Source organism: Pleurodeles waltl, chromosome 2_2 (genome assembly GCF_031143425.1).
Source record: "Pleurodeles waltl isolate 20211129_DDA chromosome 2_2, aPleWal1.hap1.20221129, whole genome shotgun sequence".
Taxonomy (NCBI): Eukaryota; Metazoa; Chordata; class Amphibia; order Caudata; family Salamandridae; genus Pleurodeles; species Pleurodeles waltl.
In genome coordinates this window covers 308,357,183-308,382,658 of record NC_090439.1, presented here as the reverse complement: position 1 = coordinate 308,382,658, position 25,476 = coordinate 308,357,183, and the positions used below count along the sequence as shown (strand labels likewise).

At 43.6% G+C, this 25,476-nt stretch overlaps 1 protein-coding gene across 2 annotated transcripts in view; it reads left to right on the top strand.

Moving 5' to 3' along the window:
* The first annotated feature begins 550 nt into the window (after positions 1-550).
* The window catches only part of RPRD1A (regulation of nuclear pre-mRNA domain containing 1A), a 362,888-nt gene continuing 337,962 nt past the window's right edge, over positions 551-25,476 (top strand). Inside the window, exon 1 of one of the 2 annotated variants that reach the window (XM_069219773.1) lies at positions 551-1,039. In XM_069219773.1, the coding sequence (XP_069075874.1) occupies positions 889-1,039 (151 nt within the window). In that variant the 5' untranslated portion in view covers positions 551-888. The remainder of the gene's footprint in view (positions 1,040-25,476) is intronic. The other variant, XM_069219774.1, reaches the window with a different exon arrangement.

Below are 25,476 nucleotides of genomic sequence, written 5' to 3'. Positions count from 1 at the left end.
TGCAGGCTGACGGGGGTGAGGAGCAATTCAGTGCAGCAGGTGTGATTGAGGGGTGAAGCAGCACACCAGTGAGCGGGCTGAACTAGCCGAAGCAAACATTCCCATGGAATGCTGAATTAAAAAGTAGTCCCTTAAACGTAAACAGTGGAAACACGTCACCCAATTAAAAGGTTCGTAAAGAAGCTATGGTCCAATGGAGCAAGAAACACAAGAGGGAGGCAAGGCATTGAATAGGAACCAATCAAAAGAGAGTGACAATAAAGCCAATCAATGGGCGGCTGAATGTCCACAACAGGTCAGTCGCATCAAGGTGGATTCGACCTAAAACAGATTACCTGAAATCATAATCCAGTACGCACGCCTGGCTTCCCAAGCTTAAAAACATTAAGTCGCCGCTATATATCTCTGAGAAAATAAGTCACCCAACAGGAAAACTTATATAGTAGACAAACATGATTTTAAATGCCCTGTTTAGCTGTCTAGATCATCCCAAAATGTATTTTTATCTAACACAAAAATGTTCAGCTCGTTCGTTTCATCGCACAGTATTGAGATCCCGGGTGAGCGGCGGCGGTCTCCCGCCGGGAGGCTGGGCGGCCCTGCGGCTGCAGCGGGCTGGGCCCTTCGCCTGTGACGTCACCGCCGCTTTGCTCGCTCCGCCGCCATATGCACCGGCACCGGCGTCTGACGTCGCCGACAGCGGGCTGTAACCTGGCAGCGGCGGGCAGACCCCGCGGGGAGGGTGCTGGCGGAGAGAGACTAACAGGTTCTGCTACAGCCTCAGGGCCGCTCCGTCTGTGAAGGGAAAGGGACTGGGAGGGCCCCGGCAGGAGCTGCGCACTCCAGGACCCCGCTGCCTGCGCGCTGGCGCCGGGCAGGGGAGGAGGCATGTCCGCGTTTTCGGAAGCGGCGCTGGAGAAGAAGCTGTCGGAGCTCAGCAACTCGCAGCAGAGCGTGCAGACGTTGTCCCTTTGGCTCATCCACCACAGAAAGCACTCTCCACTCATCGTCACCGTGTGGGAGCGCGAGCTACATAAAGGTACAGCAGGCCGCGAGGAGGGGGTGTTCTAGTGCCATGCACCCCCAACATTTCACAAGCCATACGCACCGCAGCGTACAAACACGCGCTTCTCTGCAATGTGGTGTAATCCGTGCGACCACAAGGCTCCGCACAAACGCCTCCACCAACTGAAACGTGGATACTGTCGCCACCGTAACTCCCACCACTTATCCAAGCGGAGATACTAGATTCACAATCCCTAAATTATGTAGTCTCCCACCCTCCTCCCCTCAGGGTATACGCATTTACCCCTATAGCACGCTGATCCGACACAGAAGAAGCTGTACGTAGCAGGCCGCAATGTTTCTGTTTATACGCACCCAGACCATTCCCCAGCCGACCTATTTTACATGCATTCACAATTCATGTGCTGTCTTGCATCATTTAAGATCAAATGTCTGTTCAGAGTTTTTAATCCAAGAAGTGTACATCCTCTTTCCATTTGACCCACCACCACTTATTACGCTAAAAACCTTCTTATGTTTCCGTTAACGGGTACGAGAGTTCTCAGCCTTTCACAGTTCTTAGCAGCGGATAAAATATTGCACTGTATGCATAGTTGAAACAGCTGTCGCGATCAACTATGGAAATGTATCTTTCTTGAGTAGTGATAAATTTTTTGTGTGCCCATTAACTGGCAGCTGAAGACACACATCCCGTTCTAATGGCTAGTACCTGGAAGGTAAGTTCTAGCTATTATCACCAGGTGTGACATTGCTGGAGATTTTACTGACTTAAAACTGTGAGTGCTGCTCTTAATGTGTGAGCCTGAAGACTCCTAGTGTAACTAGCTGCTGCATGGTCAATGCTGATATTGTGATCTCCTACATGCCCAACAACATATCCATTAACTTGTATAGGTAAATAATTAAGGGTGTGAAGAAGAGGAAATCTTTAACGTGATCCAGCACACACCTTCCCTGGCGACAAATCAGTATGCGTTGTGTGCTGTTCCAGCAACACAAGAAGATAACGGAGAGAGTGCTGAAACTTTTCAGACACTTGCCACCCCCTGTCTCAAATCTGGGTTTAATCCATCGTTCTTATACTCACCATGCCACCCCAGTTTTAAACCCAGCCATATGCAAAGCAGTTTTGACCCGGTTTCCCATGGGAACAGTCCAGCCCGAACTGCCAGGCCAGGTCCTCCCTGGACTGGAAACGGGCACCCTGGGACCGGTTTCAGGGTATCCCCCTTCATCAGCCAGGTTAACTTGAATCCAGTGGCACAGTGAGCAGGGACTTACATCTGGGCATACCTTGACCACTTATGGTGACCATCGCAACAAAACAAGATGATGGACAGAGTGCTGAAGCTTTTCAGACACTCACCCCCAGTCACAGGTCTGACACGTGAGGTGGCATGGTGATCAAAAGACCAATGGATTCAATCCAGATCTGTGGGTGAGTGTCTGAGAAGCTTCAGCCCTCTGTCCATCATCTTGTTGTGTTGCTAGTGTGATGTTCTGTTATGCCACCGTACTCGTAGTTGAAATTGTGGAGTCACTATCACCAATTTGTAATAACCTTTGATATGTGTTGGAGGGGTAGTTGCTGGGTTGGGTAGTGGTGTGGTTAAAATTGACTATGGGCAATCCCTATTCTATACTTCCCCTTTTTTTTCCCCCCTCTGCTAATGCCAAGATTTAAAATCAAGTGGGCATTGTGGTGAGCTCTCGGTTTCACTATGCGATCAACGTGTTTCATGCCCTAGCCGCCTGGAGAGCTAGCCGGAGGCATTTCTTCAGGACCAAAGGTAGCATAACCCCTAATCTATTGGGGTAGGTTTCAGTACCAGTTGTGCATTAGGTTGCAAAACATATGTGATAAATAAAAGTACAAGTACATATTACAACTTAAGATTTCCATGATGCCCTTGTGACTAATTTGGCCAGAATGTAAGTCCCCTTAGGGTAACCTGGAGCAGCAATCCCTCAAACCATTTGAGTGCAGAGGAAGTGGGTTGGGTAATCAACCCTACTATGAAGGTCCCTGGAAGTCAGGTCTTAAATGTCCTTACATTCTAACCAAAAATCTACTTGTCCCTTTGGTGCCCTATAGTGTGGCAACACATTATGTCAGCAATCTCATTAGAGTGCTGATAATAGCCTCTGGGACTATAGTAGGACTTGAATACTATCAATCTCTTTATTTTGACACCTTTTATCAGATCTACATACTGGGGTGGGTGGTAGTGGTAAGCAATAGTTCCAAGGGTGGACTGCCTTTTTTAGTCTTTGCAAACTTATTAACTTCCATATTGTAAGGCCTTTCACCAGCTCTTTTCTGATCATTTCCAATACTGAGAAACATTGGAAATTTTCTTCTAGCAGTGGTCAGAAGTAAAACTTCTTCCAGGGTTGGGGGGAAAAAAGTGCTTAAAGGTAAAGTGAACTTGTAAACGGTCAACAGATTTTCGCATAAGCAAATCTACACCTGCATATTTGCTCATGTTAAAATATAGTTCACAAATATTTTCTAGGACTACGGTTTCCTGGTCTACTTCTGTAAGTTCTTGTGAATTTATGAATTACAAAAATCTGTGCTAATGCTAAGACATATGGGTGCAAGTTTGTGACATTTATTAAGAATTAGGCTCCTAATTAGAGCTGCTGTCAACCAAGACCCGTTTTTTAAAATATAAATTCTATTTCTCTCTATCAGCTGACTTCAGTGTGATTGATCCTACTTGCAGAACCTGCTCCTCCTCAGCACCTGGATACACTCGCACAAGTGACAAGTTCCATGCTCTATAAATTCATGTTAAATTACAATGATCGCAATCTGCCAATTCACAAGGAGCATACTGGCACACAAGTATTTGTATTCGATGCCAGGAACTACTATGGCAATGTGTTCTTATTGGAACCTAAACATATTTGCTTTTTGCTAATATTTGTTACAGTGCGAAGGGTCAGCAACTCCCACAACAATAAAGTTTCACGAAAGCCAAGTCAAAACAGAAGCATTGACAAAACTAAAAGACTGACCACCAATATTGGACCTATTGGCTTTGCCAGTGCTTATTTATATTCATGTTTCCCATAATCTTGTTGAAGCTGGTTAGTGACTTTCCATTTAGAATATTTTTGCATGCATAAACACAGTTTACCAAATAATACTTCAAAGAAATGGTACCTAAATCTCAAAGTAGTTTAGCAAAACATTTTTTTTTCCTGTAGCTGCACTTTTTTTGTGAACAATTTATTTTGAAAGAAAAAAAAATCAACATTTTTGCATTCAGGTTTCTGCAAAAAGTTGCATTTAATCAGAGAGCATTATAGGCAGCCTCATATTTTAAACTTTGCAAACGTGTACACTTTCTCCCCTTTTTTACTGGAACCATTATCACTAGTGCAGTTCAAGATTACAACACTTATTTAGAACGCTCACCCTTATAATAAAGGCTTTGCATTAATGAACCTTAAATATAATTTTGAATGGCATTAACATATGGACACAATCTCAACTGCAGACAATTCCTTTTCCTGCTCCTTAATGTGGCAGCCAAAGGGTATGTGCCTCAGGGGGTTGAGTCTACTTGTCCTAAGGACAAAATAAACTAGAAAACCTGTTGTCTTTGCCCTCAAACAATATGTCCTGGGTGTTGGGCTATAGGAATTCCACACCCCTGCTAGAATTGTAACTGTATAATCTGTTACTATACATACTGGTGGGAATTTCAGTGCCTGGATTTCTGGGTCCATGAATCTTACTTTATGGGATAACAGATCCACTAAGTGGGCTATGTTACACTCTGTGGTCTCTGCAGTCAAACATAAAGGGATCACCCTCCAATGCTATTGGGTGGTAGTGGACCACTGGACAACTTCTAAATGTAACTGATGTCCCTCAGTTAGCCATAACATCAATATTTGCTAATTATGGTGCCTGACAGTTTCTCAGCAAACCCCTATGTCTTCGTTTATTTTCATTATCCTTGCAATTGGACTTGTACTATACCTTCATTTGTTTGGTCTTCCTATTTTTCTCATCTCTTATTTTGCACATAAGAAAACATCAAAAAGGTTATCGAGAGGGCAATGCACATCTGTTGCCTGGCTAAAGTAACAATGTCATAAAAAAATGAATCTAATATAAATGTTAAACCCACAGTGTTGTGTGAAGTTTGTTTATGTTCAACACAAACACATTCTGGAGCAAATTCAAGATTTAAGTAGCCGATTTACACAGGTTTTTTTTTTTATTGATGCAATAATCAGGGGCACGGTTGCAGAGAAGGTCCAGAGCAGACTGTCTACTCTAGTTGGCTTCGGGGAAAACATGAAATCGTAGTTCTAAATGTTGAAAGAGTCTGAATGGTTACACAGGTCACTCTATGACACTAGACTGGTACCAAAAACGCAATGAATCACATATCAATACAGACCTTCTGATCATCTAGCATAAGGATCTGTAGCTAATTATCTTGCAAAGGGAATGGTGACATTTTCTCTCCCTCTTGATGCAAGAGTAAAACACTACAATGACAGGTTTATTTAAGCCAGTGTGAGGGGCTACCCTGCTGTACTCAATTTGTGGCTGAACCACCTAACTGTGTAGGTGGCCCTCCCCACTCCTATAAGGAAATGGAGTAGGATCTCACTTACGCACTATTGGCTACCTGGATTTGTGTTCTGTCACGCATATTTGACCTATTACCCTTAAGAAATCTGATGGGTCTCGGTTCAGACTGCCCCTCACGATTCCACAGCTGTGTCCTGGCCTCTAGAGATTGCTTTGCACCAGGAAAACCATGTGGTGTTGGCCCACTGACTGATTTATACTGGCTTGCCCAGCCCTAAAGTCCCAGAGGGTCCTGTCCATCTGTTGTAGAAGGTGTGCTGGAACACCACCCTACTACATGTATGTCCTAAAATGAAGCTTGATCTTTAAACACAATCTACCTCCCACTGTGTGTAGGTTTCTACAGGTCTCAAAGATAAAACCGATTCAGATCAGCAACAGCAGATCAATCTGTAGTTGTTTGGTTCTTAGACCCTGCGTCTTTCTTCAACCTCTTAATAGAGCCCAATTGCATTTTTTCTCTCCCGTAGCTTTCTCTCCACTACACCATCTTGTATGTCCTAATTCTCTCTACTAGCCTGCTTCCTCCCCATCAGCCCTTAATCTACTCCTTTATGAGCTGTTCCGCACCCTTGGGATTTTAAAGACCTCTTCCCCAGTTCTCTCCATTAATCTTTAACTCCCTTAGGCCTTCTTCCCCCTTCCAAACTACTTTGTTGGGACTGTTTATTTCTGGTGTCCATCACACTATGGCACTGCAACCCGGGTAAATACACCTTAATTCTCATTTTACTCTTAGGTAGCTGTGGTGAGCAGTCAAAGGCTTCGCAGGGATATGGTGTATGGTCACACACTCATAACTCTAGTCAAACAACACACAATTTACAGTCCTGCCAAATGCTTTTCTGAACAAAAAGAGAAATACTATAGTATCACTGCAAAATAAATCCTGCACATATTGATGAAGCTTCAGCCATAGCCCCATTGCTGGGGCTCGAGTCACACCATCTACAGTGTCCTAACATCTCCTATGGTTCCCACAACATCTGCAATAACAGCTGAGATGAATGTTCGTAGGCAAGAATCTAGCATAGGTGCAGGCTGTACAACCAACTACCTTGTGATGTAATCCATAGGCTAGTTAATTCAGCTCTTAAGTAAGAGTTGACACTGGCAATCATTACTCTTGTAATGGGCAGACTCATATTTACAAGTTCAAAATTAGACATGGGTGAGCCACTGAAAGCCTGGCTTTGGCTCAGCATGAGATCCTATTGGAACCTCAAACCCATAAAAGGCTGAGCTTTCATGTGGCTTCTGCCTTTCTGTCTGCCCAGGATGTGGCGTTACTGTCGGTGCTGCCTACTGTGAACTGGGGGATTTGGTTCTAATTTCGGCATCCGTCAACATCTTGTGATTCTGGGCACATCACTTAATTTTCCTGTGCCTTGGTACAATTCAAAATGTACACATAAGCACACAGGATGTCAACTCAAGGGTCTGGGTGTTGCATATAATCAGAACTTTAAATAGGTAGGGCCAGTAGGCCACACTTCCCCTGAACCAGAAAAATTGACTCGCTAATGTTATTAACGCACAAAAATCAGTATGCTGCCACCACTGCTTCATGATAACAAACCAGGACATGAACATTAGTCCATTGTCTGTGTAGACAAAATGCTTGGCATGCCCCTCTGTGTTTCCAGGACTGCACGAAAAGTTACGTAGAAGCTCTAATGAAATTAAAGAAGCATCCCCTAAGTCAGGAAAGAGGTTGAGGAGCCTATAGTTAGTCTGGTTCTGCCCTTAAAAATTGATCCATGGCTTCAGAGAGGCACCTGTAGATCTAATCCTGTGGTGCCACTCCGCCTGTGGATCCAAGAATTCAAAGTGGGTCCTCAAATTGAAAAATTAAATGTTTTTTCATTTCGTTGAAATTTGCATTGAAGGTAGTGCCTAGTTCGTGGCCAGTTCTGAGCAAAGAGCTTACTGCACAATTCTGTGGGAGGGATGGGGGGGGGGGGTGTGTGTGTGTGTGTGTGTGTCTGTGTCCCCCGAAGGCCAGCGCAGTGCTCCAATCTTGTAGTTTTTCTTCAGCGGGGTGCGGGTCCAGTATGTATCATCAAATAAACCTCAATTTAAAAAAAAAAAAAAAAAAAAAAAAAACCCTTGTTTAAATCGAAAGCACGGTTCTTTGAAGAGGAATTGTTTTTTATGCAAAATACATTGATATTAAAATAATTTACTTACCTGTAAATGTCATTACCCCATACGGTGCCCTGGGCGAGCTGGTCTCTCCCTGAGCCACGGTTGCCAAGGATGAGACCAGCTCGTCCTGCACCAGGCCCAAAGGGGGAGCCAAAAAAAGAGGGTGGGGGGGTGGTCTTGGTCATACCCCCAACAAATGGTGCCAAAATTGTTCTGTCCACTGGTGGGCAGATGGGGCAATTGGCCCCTATCCACTCCATGGGGGGGGGGGGGGGGGTTGGGGGTGAAGGGGGCACACAGAAAGCCTACTGGATGCCAGAGAATTAAAAAAAAAAAAAAAAGTGATGTGGTGGCTACCAACCAGTATGGGCATGGTTATGCCCTCACCCCAACTGAAGAGGATAACAGTCTTTCAGCTCTCCCCTGCACACTAAAACATGTTATTCCATGGCAAGCAAGAGGACATTTGGTGATTTGGGGTTTTGGCTTTACATTTGGGCCATGAGAGCTTGTCTAACTCTAAAAATCATCCTAGTTGGAATGGTGAGGGCTGTACTTGGACTTTGGGACGCTGCCATGTAGAAAAATCCACAAGACCTAGACACATCTGAAAACTAAACATCTGGGTGAGTCCAGGGTGGTGTGCTTCACGTGCACCTGCACCATTTTCTTACCCACAATGCCCTGCAAACCTCCAACTTAGCTGGAAATCGCACAAAATTCCTACCCCCCAGCATTGTCGCATCTATACCGATAAAAATTCTGCCCCACTTGTCAGCCTTTTTTTTTTTTTTTCTTTTTTTTCAAACTGCCATTTTGGGCCCACTTTAGTTCCCTCTCAATTTCAACATGTTTTTGGCTCTTCCCGTTCACAGGCACTTGACCCACCTACACCAGTGAGGTATAATTTTTACCAGGAGACTGAGGGGAACGTTTGGTGGTAGGAATTTTGTCCCTGTGCTGTGATCCCACACAGAAATGTGGGAAAAATTAGAATTTTTTTTTTTTAAAGTTAAATTTGAGGTTTGCTGAGGATTCTGGGTAAGCAAATGCTGGGGGATCCACGCAAGTCACACCTCCCTGTAATCCCTGGGGTATCTAGTTTTCAGAAATGTTTGGGTTTGGCAGGTTTCCCTATATAGCTGCTGAGCCCAGGACCAAAAATGCAGGTGCCCCCACTCCCTTCAACCCCCAAAAACAGGTAATTTTGTGTATGATAATTTTGATGTGTCCATGTTGTGTTTTGGGGCATTTCCTGTTGCGGGCACTATGCCTACCCACACAAGTGAGGTACCATTTTTATCTGGAGACTTGGGGGGGGGGGGGGGGGATGCTGGGTGGAAGGAGATTTGGGGCTCCTCTCTGATTCCAGAACTTCCTGTCACTGAAATGTTGAAATGTGAGGAAAAAGTTGCTTTTTTTTTGTGCCAAATTTTGAGGTTTGCAAAGGATTCTGGGTAACAGAACCTAGTGAGAGCCCCACAAGTCACCCCATCTTGGATTCCCCTAGGTGTCTAGTTTTAAAAAATGCACAGGTTTGGTAAGTTTCCCTAGGTGCCGTCTGAGCTAGAGATCAAAATCCACAGCTAGGCACTTTCCAAAACACACATCAGATCAGTTTTCAATGTAAATATTTGATGTGTCCATGTTACGTTTCCTGTCGCGGGCATTAGGCCTACCCACTCTAGTGAGGGACCATTTTTATTGGGAGACTTGGGGAAACACAGAATAGCAGAACAAGTGTTATTGCCCCTTGTCTTTCGCTACATTTTTTCCTTCCAAATGTAAGACGGTGTGTAAAGAAGTCTATTTGAGAAATGCCCTGTAATTCACATACTAGTATGGGCACCCTAGAATTCAGAGATGTGCAAATAACCACTGCTTCTCAACACCTTATCTTGTGCCAATTTTGAAAATACAGGGAGTGCAGAATTATTAGGCAAATGAGTATTTTGACCACATCATCCTCTTTATGCATGTTGTCTTACTCCAAGCAGTATAGGCTCGAAAGCCTACCACCAATTAAGCATATTAGGTGATGTGCATCTCTGTAATGAGAAGGGGCGTGGTCTAATGACATCAACACCCTATATCAGGTGTGCATAATTATTAGGCAACTTCCTTTCCTTTGGCAAAATGGGTCAAAAGAAGGACTTGACAGGCTCAGAAAAGTCAAAAATAGTGAGATATCTTGCAGAGGGATGCAGCACTCTTAAAATTGCAAAGCTTCTGAAGCGTGATCATCGAACAATCAAGCGTTTCATTCAAAATAGTCAACAGGGTCGCAAGAAGCGTGTGGAAAAACCAAGGCGCAAAATAACTGCCCATGAACTGAGAAAAGTCAAGCGTGCAGCTGCCACGATGCCACTTGCCACCAGTTTGGCCATATTTCAGAGCTGCAACATCACTGGAGTGCCCAAAAGCACAAGGTGTGCAATACTCAGAGACATGGCCAAGGTAAGAAAGGCTGAAAGACGACCACCACTGAACAAGACACACAAGCTGAAACGTCAAGACTGGGCCAAGAAATATCTCAAGACTGATTTTTCTAAGGTGTTATGGACTGATGAAATGAGAGTGAGTCTTGATGGGCCAGATGGATGGGCCCGTGGCTGGATTGGTAAAGGGCAGAGAGCTCCAGTCCGACTCAGACGCCAGCAAGGTGGAGGTGGAGTACTGGTTTGGGCTGGTATCATCAAAGATGAGCTTGTGGGGCCTTTTCGGGTTGAGGATGGAGTCAAGCTCAACTCCCAGTCCTACTGCCAGTTCCTGGAAGACACCTTCTTCAAGCAGTGGTACAGGAAGAAGTCTGCATCCTTAAAGAAAAACATGGTTTTCATGCAGGACAATGCTCCATCACACGCGTCCAAGTACTCCACAGCGGTGCTGGCAAGAAAGGGTATAAAAGAAGGAAATCTAATGACATGGCCTCCTTGTTCACCTGATCTGAACCCCATTGAGAACCTGTGGTCCATCATCAAATGTGATATTTACAAGGAGGGAAAACAGTACACCTCTCTGAACAGTGTCTGGGAGGCTGTGGTTGCTGCTGCACGCAATGTTGATGGTGAACAGATCAAAACACTGACAGAATCCATGGATGGCAGGCTTTTGAGTGTCCTTGCAAAAAAAGGTGGCTATATTGGTCACTGATTTGTTTTTGTTTTGTTTTTGAATGTCAGAAATGTATATTTGTGAATGTTGAGATGTTATATTGGTTTCACTGGTAATAATAAATAATTGAAATGGGTATATATTTTTTTTTGTTAAGTTGCCTAATAATTATGCACAGTAATAGTCACCTGCACACACAGATATCCCCCTAACATAGCTAAAACTAAAAACAAACTAAAAACTACTTCCAAAAATATTCAGCTTTGATATTAATGAGTTTTTTGGGTTCATTGAGAACATGGTTGTTGTTCAATAATAAAATTAATCCTCAAAAATACAACTTGCCTAATAATTCTGCACTCCCTGTACAAAGGTTTCCTTGTAACCTATTTTTCACTCTTTGCATTTCACCAAATGAATTGCTGTATACCAGGAAAACCCATTGCAAGGTGCAGCTCCTTAATTGGCTCTGGGAACCTAGGGTTCTTGATGAACCCACAAGTCCAAAAATCCCCACAAACAGAAGAGTCCAGCAGATGTAACAGTATATTACTTTTGAAATCTGACATCGCAGGAAAAAGTTACAGAGTAAAACGTGGAGAAAAAAAAAGTGCATTATTTTTTTTTTTTTATTTATTTTTTTTAATTTCAGCTGTTATTTTCTGTAGGAAAACCTTTTAGGATCGATGGGGGGATGCACATTTGGCGTGGATGGCTTATATGGACAAAAAGTTATGAGGGCCTAAGCGCGAACTACCCCAAATAGCCCAAAAAAGGCCTGCCACTTGAGAGGGGAAAAGGCCTGGCAGCGAAGGGGTTAATATCGCTTGATCAGTTAACGCTTCTGCGTAGAACATTAAAAGCGTGTTTAATTTAGCCAGTTTGGTTCTTTCAGTCTTAGTATATCTCATGTTGTTCAGCCTTTTGGGGGAGGGGGCGACTGGGGGTTGGGCGACTAAACATAATTTCTCCAAGTTTTTTTTTTTTTTTTTTTTACAGAATGGAGGACAGATAAGTTTGATTTGAAGCTGCATTAAAACTCACAAAGCCCTCTTTGTATTTAAATACAGTAAGCGTGTGTGGGTAGAACATCTTAGATTATTATGTTGTCTAACTTTTTGGACTTAAGCAAGAACTAAATAATCTTGTTTGATCTCACCTGCTAGTTCATTCTGAACACTTTAACAGTACTTCTGTCAGTCACTATAATGACACCACTACTCCAGCAGTACTTGGGGAATTCAGATGGTTCATCTGATTCTTTATTAGCAATGTAAGTCGTTCTGTAATAATGGGAGAACTTGGCCACTTTGGGCCTTGAAAGTTGGGCTTAGGACCCTATGCTGTGAAGAAGGCTAACCCGGGAAACTTTCAAACTGTATGGCCACTACAGGATCCTTAACAGGAGTTGGGAGCCCTACACCTTCTGCTGATTTCTTTGTCTTCCCAACAACTGAAATCTACTCGCACAAGCCTACCTCTACGAAGGTTCTGCTTTGATATCACAGGCAGTAATTGCCTGTGAGGTATAGGACGCTAACACAGTGCAACCCCCATGCATACACACCCTCTGCTCCAAACGCGCTTGAAAATGCTCATGATGGGAAACATCCCCAACCACAACTTAGTTGTTCTGTGCCTTAACAGGGTAGGGGAAGTTTAGGTTTTGGGGGTCGCAGTATTTTAAGGAGTCAGGGTGGGGGGGTCGGGGTATTTTTAGTTTCATGGGGTGGGGTCAGGGTAGGTTAGGTTTTAGGGGGTGGGGATTGGGGTAGTTTTAGGGGCAGGGGTGAGGGGTTGGGGTAGTTTTAGGGGCGCAGGGGTTGGGGTAGTTAGAGGCGGGAGTAGGGGGTTGGGGTGTTTTTAGGGGCGGGGTGCAGGTAGTTTAGATTTTGGGGGTTGTAGTTTTAGGGGTGGGGGTTGGGTATTTTTAGGGGCAGGCGGTGGGAGGGTTGGGGTATTTTAATTTTTAGGGGGTGGAGGGCCGCAGTAGTTTTAGGGGCAGGGAGTAGTTTAAGTTTTTTTTTTTTTTTTTTTTTTTTTTTTTTTAAAGAGGTGGGGTCGTGGTAGAATTGTTTTTAGGGGTCGGGGGTTGGGGTATGATTGTTTTAGGGGTGGGGGAGTCGCATGATGGACCCACACATGGCTTTATCAGGAATGCCTTTATAATGAAAAATCGTTGTTAAGGCATTCGTGGTAAAGGCATTTGTGGTAACCGAGGTCATTGTTACGACCATGTTGTTTAGGCGTGCGTGGTTCCAGCATTTGTGGTTCTGACTCCTATTCCCTCATGACCACTGTGAAACTTCATACTTTAAACTCTGACAGTGAGTAAACCGAAGCTCAAGCATATCTGTCACAAATATTTATCGAATTGCTTTAATGTACATAAACGCTGAAATTATTAAAAGGCTTTACATCGTTATTTAGTTTATTTGCACGTTGTATCTAGCTTCAGTGCCTCCGTTATGCAGTGGCACATAATAGCTCTTCTGGTACATATTGAAAACTTTTACACTAGTAAAACACGTGAAAACATTTTGAACCTAATAAAATAACTAACCTTCCCATGTTGTTCAGATATTTTAAAACCTCAGCTAGCAGCTATTGTAGCAAATGCAGTTTTTTTCACACTGTTACCACCATAGATGTGATTATATTGCTAACATTCATGCAAGCTCCAAATTCCATTTTTTTTTTTTTGCGCCTGCCATCTCAAAGTTTGGGCAAAGATAACCACAAGGCTCGATTATGTGTTAGCATATTATTATGAGTTAAACTGAAAAGGTAATAAGCAAATTATATCCTGGAATGGAGCCTCGAGGCACTAGTAACCATTTGAGACTGTCCCAGAGACAAGTGTCTAAAGTAGCAATGGAGGCGCTATTTTACCTGGATGCTCATTTCTCACCATGAGAAATTTTTGCTGTTAAAATAAACATGGGAGGGATGCATCAATGGGCAACCCAAAAGGCATGGACTCCCATCTTTCGTTCTCACAACAGTTTATGCAGCAGACTACTATTCTGACGTGACCTTTTGAAGCAGTGGTGATGATTGTTGGGTGTTTTTCTAAGACCTACCATCAGCAGTGTTGCCCCTAGTCACTTTTCTGATTGGATCTGTCGTGTTGTACACCGTAGCTTAAAGTGAACATTGCTGCAGCAATGTATCTCCCGTGTGTTTCCCCAACTTTCTTATGGGAACCCCTCTTTATTTGTTGGAGTTTTCTTTACCTAATCTTTTTGACCAGCCCTGTCACCTTGTATATTAAGATAATTATTTTTCTTTGTCCAGTGCAGCCTTTGCCCAGGCTGACAGGTAGCAACAAAAAAAAAGTTTGGGTAACAGTAAACATACAGTTCTCCTGTACTGTTTAATTTGTGCCAGTTTAGGCTGTGTTATCCTGAGCAAACAGATCCGCAAACGGGTAAAAGCATATCCATTCTGAGGATCTAGTCATACAATTTTGAATTGACTCCAAATTTGGATTCGGTTGTAAGGCTGGGGCTCATTTGTTGCTTAACATCTTTACTGATTATTTGTCAGAAAAAAATATTTCGAACTAAGATGAAAAATAAATTATCAGGAAACACCAGTGCCCAATACACAATTATTTCTTTGCTAAGTAGAGAATCGGTAAACAAAAATCTTTGCCTTCTTACTTCATAATAGAATAAAAAACTCTTGTCGTACGTAGTACATTGTTTGGTGACAGTAAATGTTTGAACCTTAAAAGCAATTCATCTTGCAAGGTGATTTAAGTGTTTATTTGAGTAGTACTACATTGTGTGTTGTAATTTTTTTTATTTTATGTCTTTTTGCATTGGCCAGAGGGATGATAAACGTAATTTTCTTCTGTGATATGCTGCCTCCAGTGCTCCCACATCCAAAGCAGGAACTACGGCAGTAACCACACCTACCTCCACTGTTGTGGAGCAGCAGTTGGCACCACGACAGTGACCACGACTGGCGCAACAGCTGTAGGTACAGCAGCATCAACGTTAGCACAGTGGTGAAAAAGCTGCTATAACGGACAACAGCAAGGAAGTAGTCGTGACCAGTTGCAATCACACTATCAACATCTACCACAGCATTGGACCTCGGCAGCAACCACCACCACAAGAGCAACAGCGGTGACCACAGATATACTGACAGCAGGGACTACAGGAGTGACCATAGCTTTGATATTCTTCGACTTATAGCAGCAGACACAGTAGCTTCATCCACAACAGAAATGAGAAGCCACAGCAGTAGCCACAACTGCTGCACCAGTACCAACAGCTGCAACAATAGTTACAAGCACAGCAGGAACCACAGTGGTGTGGAAAGCTTTCACCCCAGCTATAAATACAGCAAGAGCCACAGCAGTAACCACACCTGCTACTACAATAGAGCAACAGAAGTAAGCATAGCAAAGAGCATCACTGCCAAAATAGCAGGAACCAAAGAGCCACTACTATAACCGTAAGTAACACTCCAAGTAGCAGCCACTGCTATCATCCCAGCAAGGACCACAGCTGCACGCACAACAGTGACAAAAATGTCCACCATAGATGTTGTCGCGGAGGAGACCACAGCTATCACTATTGCAGGTACAGCAGCAGTGACCACAGCTGTTAGGTTTGCAAACACGACTGCCTCCACTGCCATGTTGAAAACAGCAACTGCTTCTTCATAGCAGTGACAACTCTGTGGACCACAGCTTCAACCTTAGCCGTGCCCTCAAGAAGGACTACATTTACTACCCCCCCCAGGGACTAGAGCAACAAAAGCGGTCATAAAAGCAGTGACTGTAGCTACCAAAACTGGAGTGACAACATCATGGACTGTGCAGTTGCAACAGCTACCATCATGAGGGGTCAGCACCTGCCAGCAAGGGTTGGACAACGGTGACCACAGTTGAAACTACTCAGAAAAACAAAAAAATGAATGGAAAGCTTTTTAAAGATTTTTTATTTATTTTTTCTTTTCATTTCAGGTATACATATACGGAAAGTAAAACATACTCATCCGCAGTAGCCTCAGTCCTTGACAATCTAATTTTTTTTTTGGCTGGTATATTCATGACACCCTTGCTACCAGTCTTTGTTCATTCAATTATTAATTTAGATCAAATCACTTTTACAGTTCTAATTGCATCGAGGTTTTCTGTCATTTTATATATTGCATAAAATATATTCACGAGCCTTAGTTTCATATACCCGTCTACCATACTTACTGATAACTTATTGCTTCTTAAAATACTGCCATATATCTGAGAACTTTTTCATACTCCCCACACGTTTTGAAAATGCCTCATCATAGTTTTTAGTTGTTAGCATTTTATTCCACCAGCTTTGGATAGTTAGGAATCGTCTGTGTATGCCATAACTGGAGTATTAATGATTGAGCTCCTGCAATAATAATTGCTATAAAGTATTGTTGGTACTTTGCTAGCTGTCGCGTTCTGTCAGAAGCTCCGAACAGTACTAAATTTGAATCAAGCTCAGTCCTAGAAGTAAAAGTGTGGTTCATTACCTCCTCTATTCCTGACCAAAAAACAGTTAATTTGGGGCAGTTAAAAAAAAAAAAAAATGAAGCCAATTCCCCCTCGCCTCCTGATGGAAACGGAAGCATTGGTCAGGAATTGACGGAAACATTTTGTGTATTTTTTTTCAGGAGTGTAATAGACCATCCATCTAGAAAGAAAGGTCATTCTTTTATGATTAGCTGCTCTTAAGGATTTATATCCAATTTCAGAGATCATTCTCCACTTTGTCCGATATTAGACATTGTGTTGTACATAAAATATTATCCCTAAATTCTGCAGTTATTGTCGAAGTGGATTGTTCAGCTAACAGTCTGTACCAATTCCCCGTACCAAGTAATTTACTTCTAGTTAACGCCCTCCATATTGGATGCTCTTAGGTACTTGCCTGGGGTATGGTAGCGTTAAGAAGAGAGATCTGGGGGGGAAAAAAAACTCAGAAAAAGTCTAGTTACCATGTCACCAAGTCTGGTTTCGATCTCTACCCAAGTAATATATCTATTTCTCAATATAAAATTCCCTATCTCTTTAAACCCTTTGCTTTTGTATTCTACACACCTCTAATTGTAGAAAATTATAACCTAACAGCATTTGGTAAGTTTTACGTAAGGTTTCCAGTCTTTTACTAAGGTCATGTATATACTTATAGCAAGTGTTGTGTGTGTTTTTTTTTTTTTTTGTTTTTTTTTTGGGGGGGGGGGGGGTGGGTCCGTTGTTTTTATAAATGCTGGGAGACTTATGGCTGATTCTAGCATCATTCTATTGATAAGAAAGTTGTCCATAGTTGCTTCGCTGGTTAAATGTAGAACATAGGGAAGATTCTCTGTTCCAGCATTAAATAGGAGAACTTCCGTTTTTGTTTTCATTAATCTTGTATCCCCTTGTTTGCTTGAACTCATTAATCTTGTTGAAAGCTTTTTGTATATTCTCAATCCCTGGTTTTAAATATAGGATGATGTCGTCAGCAAAAAGTTAAATTTTTGGCATCTCTGGTAGTGGTGCAATAATTTCTTTCAAACTGCGTATGATCTGTGCTAAAGGCACAATTTAAAAAATAAAAAAAATAAATAAAAAAAAAATAGGAGAAAGCGGACATCCCTGTCTAGTACCTCTTTTAATCTGATACATTCCTCTAATTTTTTAAATGATTATGATTCTAGCCTGAGCACCCTAATACAACCGCCTTAACATTGTAGTAAATTGCAAAGGGAAACCAAATTTAGTTAGGCTGCATACCAAGCCTTCCCAATTAACTAGGTTGAGTGCCTTCTCTACATCTAACATTATTACTGCAAGAGTAATGTTGACTGTAAAGTAAAATATTGCCTGTAGCAAAAAAATGGTATTTGTTGTCATTGACCTACTGGCGACAAAACCGCTCTGATCTTTATGTATTAATTGCTGTGCAATTGGTGCGATCCTGGTAGCCCAGACCTTTGTTGAAATTTTATAATTGGCATTTAGCAGACTAATCGGACGATATGCATCGGGTTTCAATGGATATTTTTTATCTTTTTTCAAAACGTTTACTATCATTGCTTCTTTAAACGTTAAGGGTATTTCTACTCCCTCTAGTATTGTTAGATAATTCTGCCAGGAACGGTGTAGGCTCTTCGCAAAACATTTTATAAAATTTTATTGGAAAGCCATTGCCACCACAAGCCTTTGCACTGGGTATTCTCTGTATAGATCCCTTGATTTCCAGTGGCGTGATCTTCTGTACTACTTTACCGACATTTTAGGTAGCATAATAGGACTATAATACTGTTAGCTGTGAAAACAAGACTTTATAGTCCATCACATAGATTCTAGAATAATATGAAATAAACACTCAAGCTTTATCCTTGTCATCCTTAAAAAAAAAAAAAAAAAAATGTACTAGTCTCGGGATCCTGGCTTTGATGTATTGTCTGTTTTTCGTTGGCCCAAGTTAAATGCTTACCTACCAATTGACTTTCTTCATAAACCTGCTGCTGATGAGCTCTTGAGCTAACTTCTTCTTCCAGGATGAACAATTCTTTAAGCTGGACTCGCTTTTCGTTAAGATTACGCCTTGCCAGTACGTGCCCCCGTGATCTAATGCATTCCTCTGACGCCCTATCTATTGCCTCCTGTAGTTTTTCTATTTGCAATTTTCTTTGATGTCTGCACTACTTTAATATAAATTATTTGGCCCCTAGCTGTTGCTTTAAATGCCTCCCAGACATGGAATGCTTGAATTAATCTCTGCCTGTCATGGTTACTCCATGCCTTTTGCATTTGTAATGTCCATCAGTAATATATATATATATATATATCTTTTTTTTTTTGCCTTCAAAGCCTCATACGGGAATTTCAACACATTTTGGCTATGGATCGATTTAGCATCCTCGTCAGGATCATATACATGGACCTGTTTTAAAAACCAAGTATGTACCTTAAAAACCATCATTGCGGATCCTTGCAATTTTGTAGTGCGCTGCAAAAACGAATACTTGTGTGTCTACTTGTAATAGTTGCGGGCATTTACTCTGTTACCAGTTTGGCAGACCTCCTTTCTGATTCGCAGTGGTTGGTGAGAAAGTCTGAGCTGACTTTTATTACTGCTTCCTTAGCCATGGAAAAGGCAGTTGTTTGGCGGGCTAACATGTTGCGTTTAATGAGTCTGTTCCAAGCTGACTTTACGGGATCAGATGGACCTTTTGATTTAGCTGTTGTGATTTCCATCTAATTAGATATGTAAAATCTATTTTTCAGGGTCAGCGTTAACAAGTTTGGATACATCCTTTTAAATCTCAGTGGTCTCTAAGGAGCTGAGATGACTTTTATACACATTACTACCTTCCTATATTAATGAGGATACATGGGACATTTACTGTACTGTCCAAGCAGACCTCGGGAATCCAGGCAACAGAGAGAGAGAGTCAGTTTTAATAGGGAGAAAGTCTACAGTGTTTCACTGCTTCTACTTTACTACCACTGATGTCTGGCACGTTCATTAAAAGGATAGAATACCTCACCCACTTGAAGTGGTGTGTCATTTTGAAAGGGTGAGGATTTTCCACCTGTTACACAACTTATTTTTCAAGGGCTAAGATGACTATTTTTATGCATATCACTTGTCTCTAGTAGGTAGGAATTTTCCTGGTATTATTCCTCCTGTGAAGTCGTATGTAGTCTGGTCTATGAATATTTTTAGTAAGACTTAATTGGTACCAACGACCATCATATATTTGACATACTCTTTCTTCCTGATTATGCAGCTACTCGGCTTCAAACAGTTTACTGCATGAAAACGCTCAGTCTGAGCGTTCTTGTATGGGCCAGTGTCATTACAAATGCTGCCACATGTCTAGATGAGATTACTGTTACTGCTCAAACTTGTTTTTATCCAACAGTAGCCAAGGCTTGTGAATATTAATTTTACACCAAATAATGGTGATGGTTGCCACTTTTAGTGTACTTAGCTATTCATTCTCCATGATAAAAACCATGGTTCTGCTTCTCACTTATTAATGCATTAAATTTCCAGCTAGCCGCCATTTCGAAGATACCCCCGTTTTTTCTTGATTTTATAAAATTTAGGAAAACCATGGCTTCCTGACACATTTTGCATGACCTTGTGTTTGTATACAGTATCACTTTAAGGCCAGATATACTTGCTGTGCTATTTACTTAGGAAGTCCTAAGGTCTGGTTTACCACTAGCCCTTGCCATGTTGGTCAAGTGAGCGATGCAACAGTTTGCTATTATCTTAGCAAATTGTAAAGCTTTTTTTTCAGAAAGACTGACTTCTAAGACTATCTGGGTGGGGGCTCTGTAGGAAGGTGCCTTTTTTGACATGGCCACCACCCCACTTTATGCCTGGTTTCTGGTGCAGTTTCGACTGAAAGTGCACTGGGTCTCTCCTAAACAGGACCCAGGTGCCAGATCTCTTTCCGTAAAACTGCACAGTTGTTTTTTCACAATTGGCACACCTTTAGCTACTATTATGTCCATAGTAAATGGTACCTAGGACATGGGATACTAAAGGATGGCCCCGGAGGGCTGCAGCACAAATTGTGCTACCCTCTGGGACCCCCTCACTAATCGCACACAGTGCTGCTTTTGCAAATTGTGTGTCTTGGTGGAGAACTAAATGAAAACACAACATGGCACACAGCCTTTGTGCTCTGTCTCCTTTGTACTACAAGCAATATATGTAGGTCACCCCTCTAGCAGGCCTTACAACCTTAAAGGCAGGATGCATTATATTACATGTGAGGGCATACCTGCATGAGCGGATATGCCCCTACCTACCATGTCTTAGTCGATTCTCCTAGTAAGTGAACAGTGAAGCCATTTTAAGTACATTTTCTGGACACTGGTCATTAGGAGTTCCCCGGTTACATGATGGCTTCACTGACATTAGGGATGGTTGGTATCGGACATCTCTTATTAAGAAAAACTCACAGAATCCAGTGATGGGTTTATTAATACCGGAGCTCAGGGAGCACCTCAGAGCTGCTCCCTGAAAAGCCTACCAACTCCTAGTGTGGGCTCTGACTGCTCAAACCAATACAGCCCCCCTGAAGACAGAGTTCTGGCCCCCTGAAGTGAGAGCCAATGCTCTAGCAGGCTCAGAACGAAGGCCTGCTCTGGGCAGAGGTGTAACATTCTCTCCCATGCAGAATGGACATTCCAGGGTGGGGAGCTCCGAAGGCCTTCCCACCTTTGAAATGCCACCCAGGCCTCTCCAAATGGTGGAGGACACTGCCCCCCCTGCCCCCCCCCCCTCCTGTTCTGACTCCACTTTAGGTGGCAGGACTGCCATGAAAATTTGGTAAATCGGGAGGAGTGCGCACTTTATACCAGTCCCACCCTAGGGTGGATGAGCTGAAGTGGATGCTACTTTTTTAAATTCCTCCATCATGCATGGAAGGAATTAGGGCAGTAGGGTTATGGCTATGCCCACTTTCCAGAGGAACTGATCATAGAAAGGTTGTGGTCACTCTAAAGGTGTGTAGCCCATTGTCTACCACCTAGCACTCCTGTCACCCCTAAATTCATTTAGGTGGCACAGCTGAACCCTAGAATCCGATTCCTGGTGACCTAAGATGAGCCAGTGTTAGACCTGACAGCCTTAGGGTGGTCATCCCCCCCCCTCTTTTTCCCTTCCTACCGCCACTTTTTTAAAATTGTTTTTGCTGGTTTTAGGTCTCTACGCACTTTACCTCTGCTAACCGGTGCTAAAGTGCATATGCTTTCTCCCTTAAACATTGTAACATTCGCTCATCCCCAGTTGGCATATTTAATTTACTTAAAGTCCCTAGTAAAGTGACCTACATGTGCCAGGGGCTTGTAAATTAAATGCTGCTAGTGGGCCTGCGGCACTGATTGTGCCACCCACAAAATTAGCCCCTTAACCGTGTCTCAAGGCCTGCCATTGCAAGGCCTGTGTGTGCAGTTTCACTGCCACCTCGACTTGGCATATAAAAGTACTTGCCAAGCCTTAAACTTCCTTTTTTCCACATATGCCCCCCCCCCCCCCCCAAGGTAGGCCCTAGGTAACCCATAGGGCAGGGTGCTATGAAGGTAAAATGCAGAACATGCACCTATGTGTCTTATATGTCCTGGTAGTGAAAAACCCATAATTTTCGGTCTCCACTACTGATTCCTGCTCCTTTAATAAACTAGCATTATGACTGCCCTCTCTTTTTGAGGGTAGAGTCTGATCTAAAAGGGGTAACTAGGTCATATTTAGTATGGCCAGAATGGTAATAGAAAATCCTACTTATTGGTGAGGTTGGATTTTATATTACTATTCTAGAAATGCCACTTTTAGAAAGCATTTCTCTGCACCATTTTTGCCTTACAGCCTGTCTCCAATCAACGTCTGGAATGTGCTGGTTGACAGCTCCCTTGTGGATTTCACCCAGACAACCACAAACACAGGGCACTCGGTCACATTTGAATTCATCTACATACTGAATGGGTCTGCCTGGGCTGAAATGGTGGAGGGCCTGACACTTTCATTTCAAAGGCCAGTGGCCTGCCCTCATGCAGTGGACTGCCTAACCCCCACAGGGAAACCGGCAGACAGGACTGGGCTGAACGGGTAACTTGTGCACTTTAAAACCACTCTTTGAAGTCTTCCCCCACTTCAGACATTTTTTGGGTATATAAATTGGGTCTCTGACCCCACCAACTCAGACACTTCTGGACCTACCTGGCTGCCCAAAGGACTCTCTGGACTGCTTTGCTGAGAGGGACTGCTGCCCTGCTGTTGCTCCGCTGGCCTCTGACTGTGCTGGAAGCACTCTGCCTTCCCCCAAAAGCTCTCAAACGGTTTGGATGGAGCTTGCCTCCTGTTCTGAAGTCTGTGACCGCAATGACTTAAACTGTTAGCTTTTTGCTAGTACTCTACTCCAGCGACTATGGAACGACTTCAGCGATGCTTGCTCGCGCCCTGTGGACCTCGCTGCACGCAATGACTGTGGCATGCAATGAAAGTCCGATGCTGCCACAACTCCTCTGACGTCACTCGGGGTCATCGCAATACTTTAGTTGACACATCACGACCTGACTGACTGGGACCAGCGACCCTGCCGGGTCACAAAGAATCGATGCATCGCGGACGACACCTCCGCATCTCTCCCTCCACCCGGACGGAACCGATGCCTCACTTCCACCTGCTTTGCAGCGCGGAAATGACTCCTCTTTCCTCAGAAGCCGTAAGGGACTCACGCTGCACCGACTCCAGCGACACCTCTTTCCGACTGTGCGACTTCCTTGTTCTTTGTTTTCAAAAGGTACTGTACCTGGGGGTCTGTGTGACTTTGTGACTGGGAACGACTCAGTCAGTGACGCTTTGATAGCCCCAGTTGGAGCTATTGTGTTTTCTAGGTGCTTTATTTGGAGGGGAGTGGGGAGACGGAGGCTAAAAAGCCTCACAAGGGAAAGAGGGAAATCCATAAACTGGACAAAACCAGTCTTCTCAAGGCCCCCAAAAAATTGCACAGGAGGGTAGGCCCCAAGACTCCTTGAAGCCCAAGGGTGGGTAAAAGGGGAAATATTGAGATCCCAGAAAGGCTTGATGCCATATGTGCAAAACCAATGGACACTAACCTAGAGATGTTAACTGTCCTAACAAAAAAAATGCCTGTACCTGCAGTAAATGCTATGGTAAGTTCCCAGATGAGATTCCATTTAGGCCCGGACCATGTCAATGAGCCTACTGAGGCAACTTTAGTCTCAGAGGGTGGGATGGATGTAGCTGGCCTGGCTCTCTGGCTCTGTAGCCTGGAGAAGTACAGACAACAGCATCATATGGTACTCACATTGAAGCACTGGAAGACACTGGTGCCAGTGTCACCATGGTGACTGAGCAACTGGTGTCCTCAGATTAGAATCTTCCTGGGAAGACCTATACTGTCTTCATTGCTGACAACCAGACTAAGGGCCATCCCACGGCAATAGTGTCCTTAGAATGGAGAGGTGTTACAGGCCAAAAGAAGGTGGTGGTAGTATCTCCTACTATACTTCTCTATTGTCTGCTGGGGAATGATCTTGAGTCCTCAGCCTCGGCTGAAGAAGAATGAAGGACCCATGCAGTTATGCTGGGTATCACTGAGTGGGTGTATGTTAAAACCTGAGCGCTGAGCAAAGCACAGGGTGAAAAAGTAGACTTGGAGCCTGGGACAAAGGCCCAAACTACCAAGAGCAAAGACGGGAAGACTGGGGGACCAGCTTCCAAACAGATCACAGAGCAGGATCTCTCTGTCCTCATGGAGAAGACCTAACACCCCCAGAGGGAACTGAGCCTCAGGAGCTTGGGCCGTACACGGCAGAGCTCCTAGGACCATGGGGACCCTCTTTTTAGAAGATCTTAGCCAGGGACAACAAACCTGACCCGCTCTTGAAGGCCTGAGGCAGCAAGCTGCTAGCCTGGAAAAAGGTGATGTTCGTGTTACCCATAGGACCTTTTAGGAGGAGGGACTCCTGTATAATGAGACCTTAAACCTGGTGCCACCAGGAGACTGGTAGTGCCTCAGGACAAATTCTCTGCATTGTAACATTGGCCCATGACATCCCCTTCTGGGCGTCTTGGGCAGACAAAAACATGGAGTTGGTTGGTCAGCCACTTCTACTGGCTAGGCATGTCCCAGAAAGTAAAGGAATTTGTAACTCCTGTGCCACCGGTCAGGCCAGTGGCAAGATGTGGACAACCAAACGCTCCCTTAAATCTGCTTCCAGTGATTGGGGTTCCCTTTGAAAGGGTTGGGGATTGACGTTGGTCCCCTTGACTCTCAAACAGCATCAGGGAACAGATTTGTACTGGTGGTAGTGGGTCATGCCACCAGGTACCTGAAGCAGTCCCCCAAGGACTACTACTGCCCTTGCAGTAACAAGAGCCCTCATTGATATTCTTACCTGAGTGGCCTTTGCTAAGGAGGAGGTGTCAGACAGAGGTACCAACTTCATGACTGGCTACCTGAGGCACATGTGAGCTCAGTGTGGGGTAACCTATAGGTTCATCATCCCCATTCCAATAGTCTTTTTGAGAGATTTAACAAGTCTCTCAAATGCATGATTGTTAGACTCCTGAAAAACTCAGAAAGAGATGGGATATGTCAGACTTCCTTGCCTGCTTTTTGCTTACAGGGAAATGCCACAGAAGGGAGTGGGTTTCTCCCCATTTGAACTTTTGTTTGGGCATCCTGTTAGGGGGACAGCTTTGCCTTGTAAAGGAAGGATGGGAGAGACCTCCCAGAGAGCCCAAGCATGACATAGCGGATTATGTGCTTGTCCTTATTCAAGGATGGCTGAATACTTGAAAGAAGCAAACAAAAACCTTGAGGCCAGCCAAGTGGTCCAGAAGCTCTGGTTTGACCAAAAAGCTGCACTGATTGTATACTTACCTGGGCAGAAGGTATGGGTGTTGGAGCCTGTGGCACCCAGGGCCCCCACCCCATCCAAGAAAAGAAAGGGGAAGTTGTCTGTCTGGCGGACTTCAGCAGTTGTAGGAAAATCAAGAGGGTAAAAACTGCCTGAGACACTACCATGACAGAGCTGACCT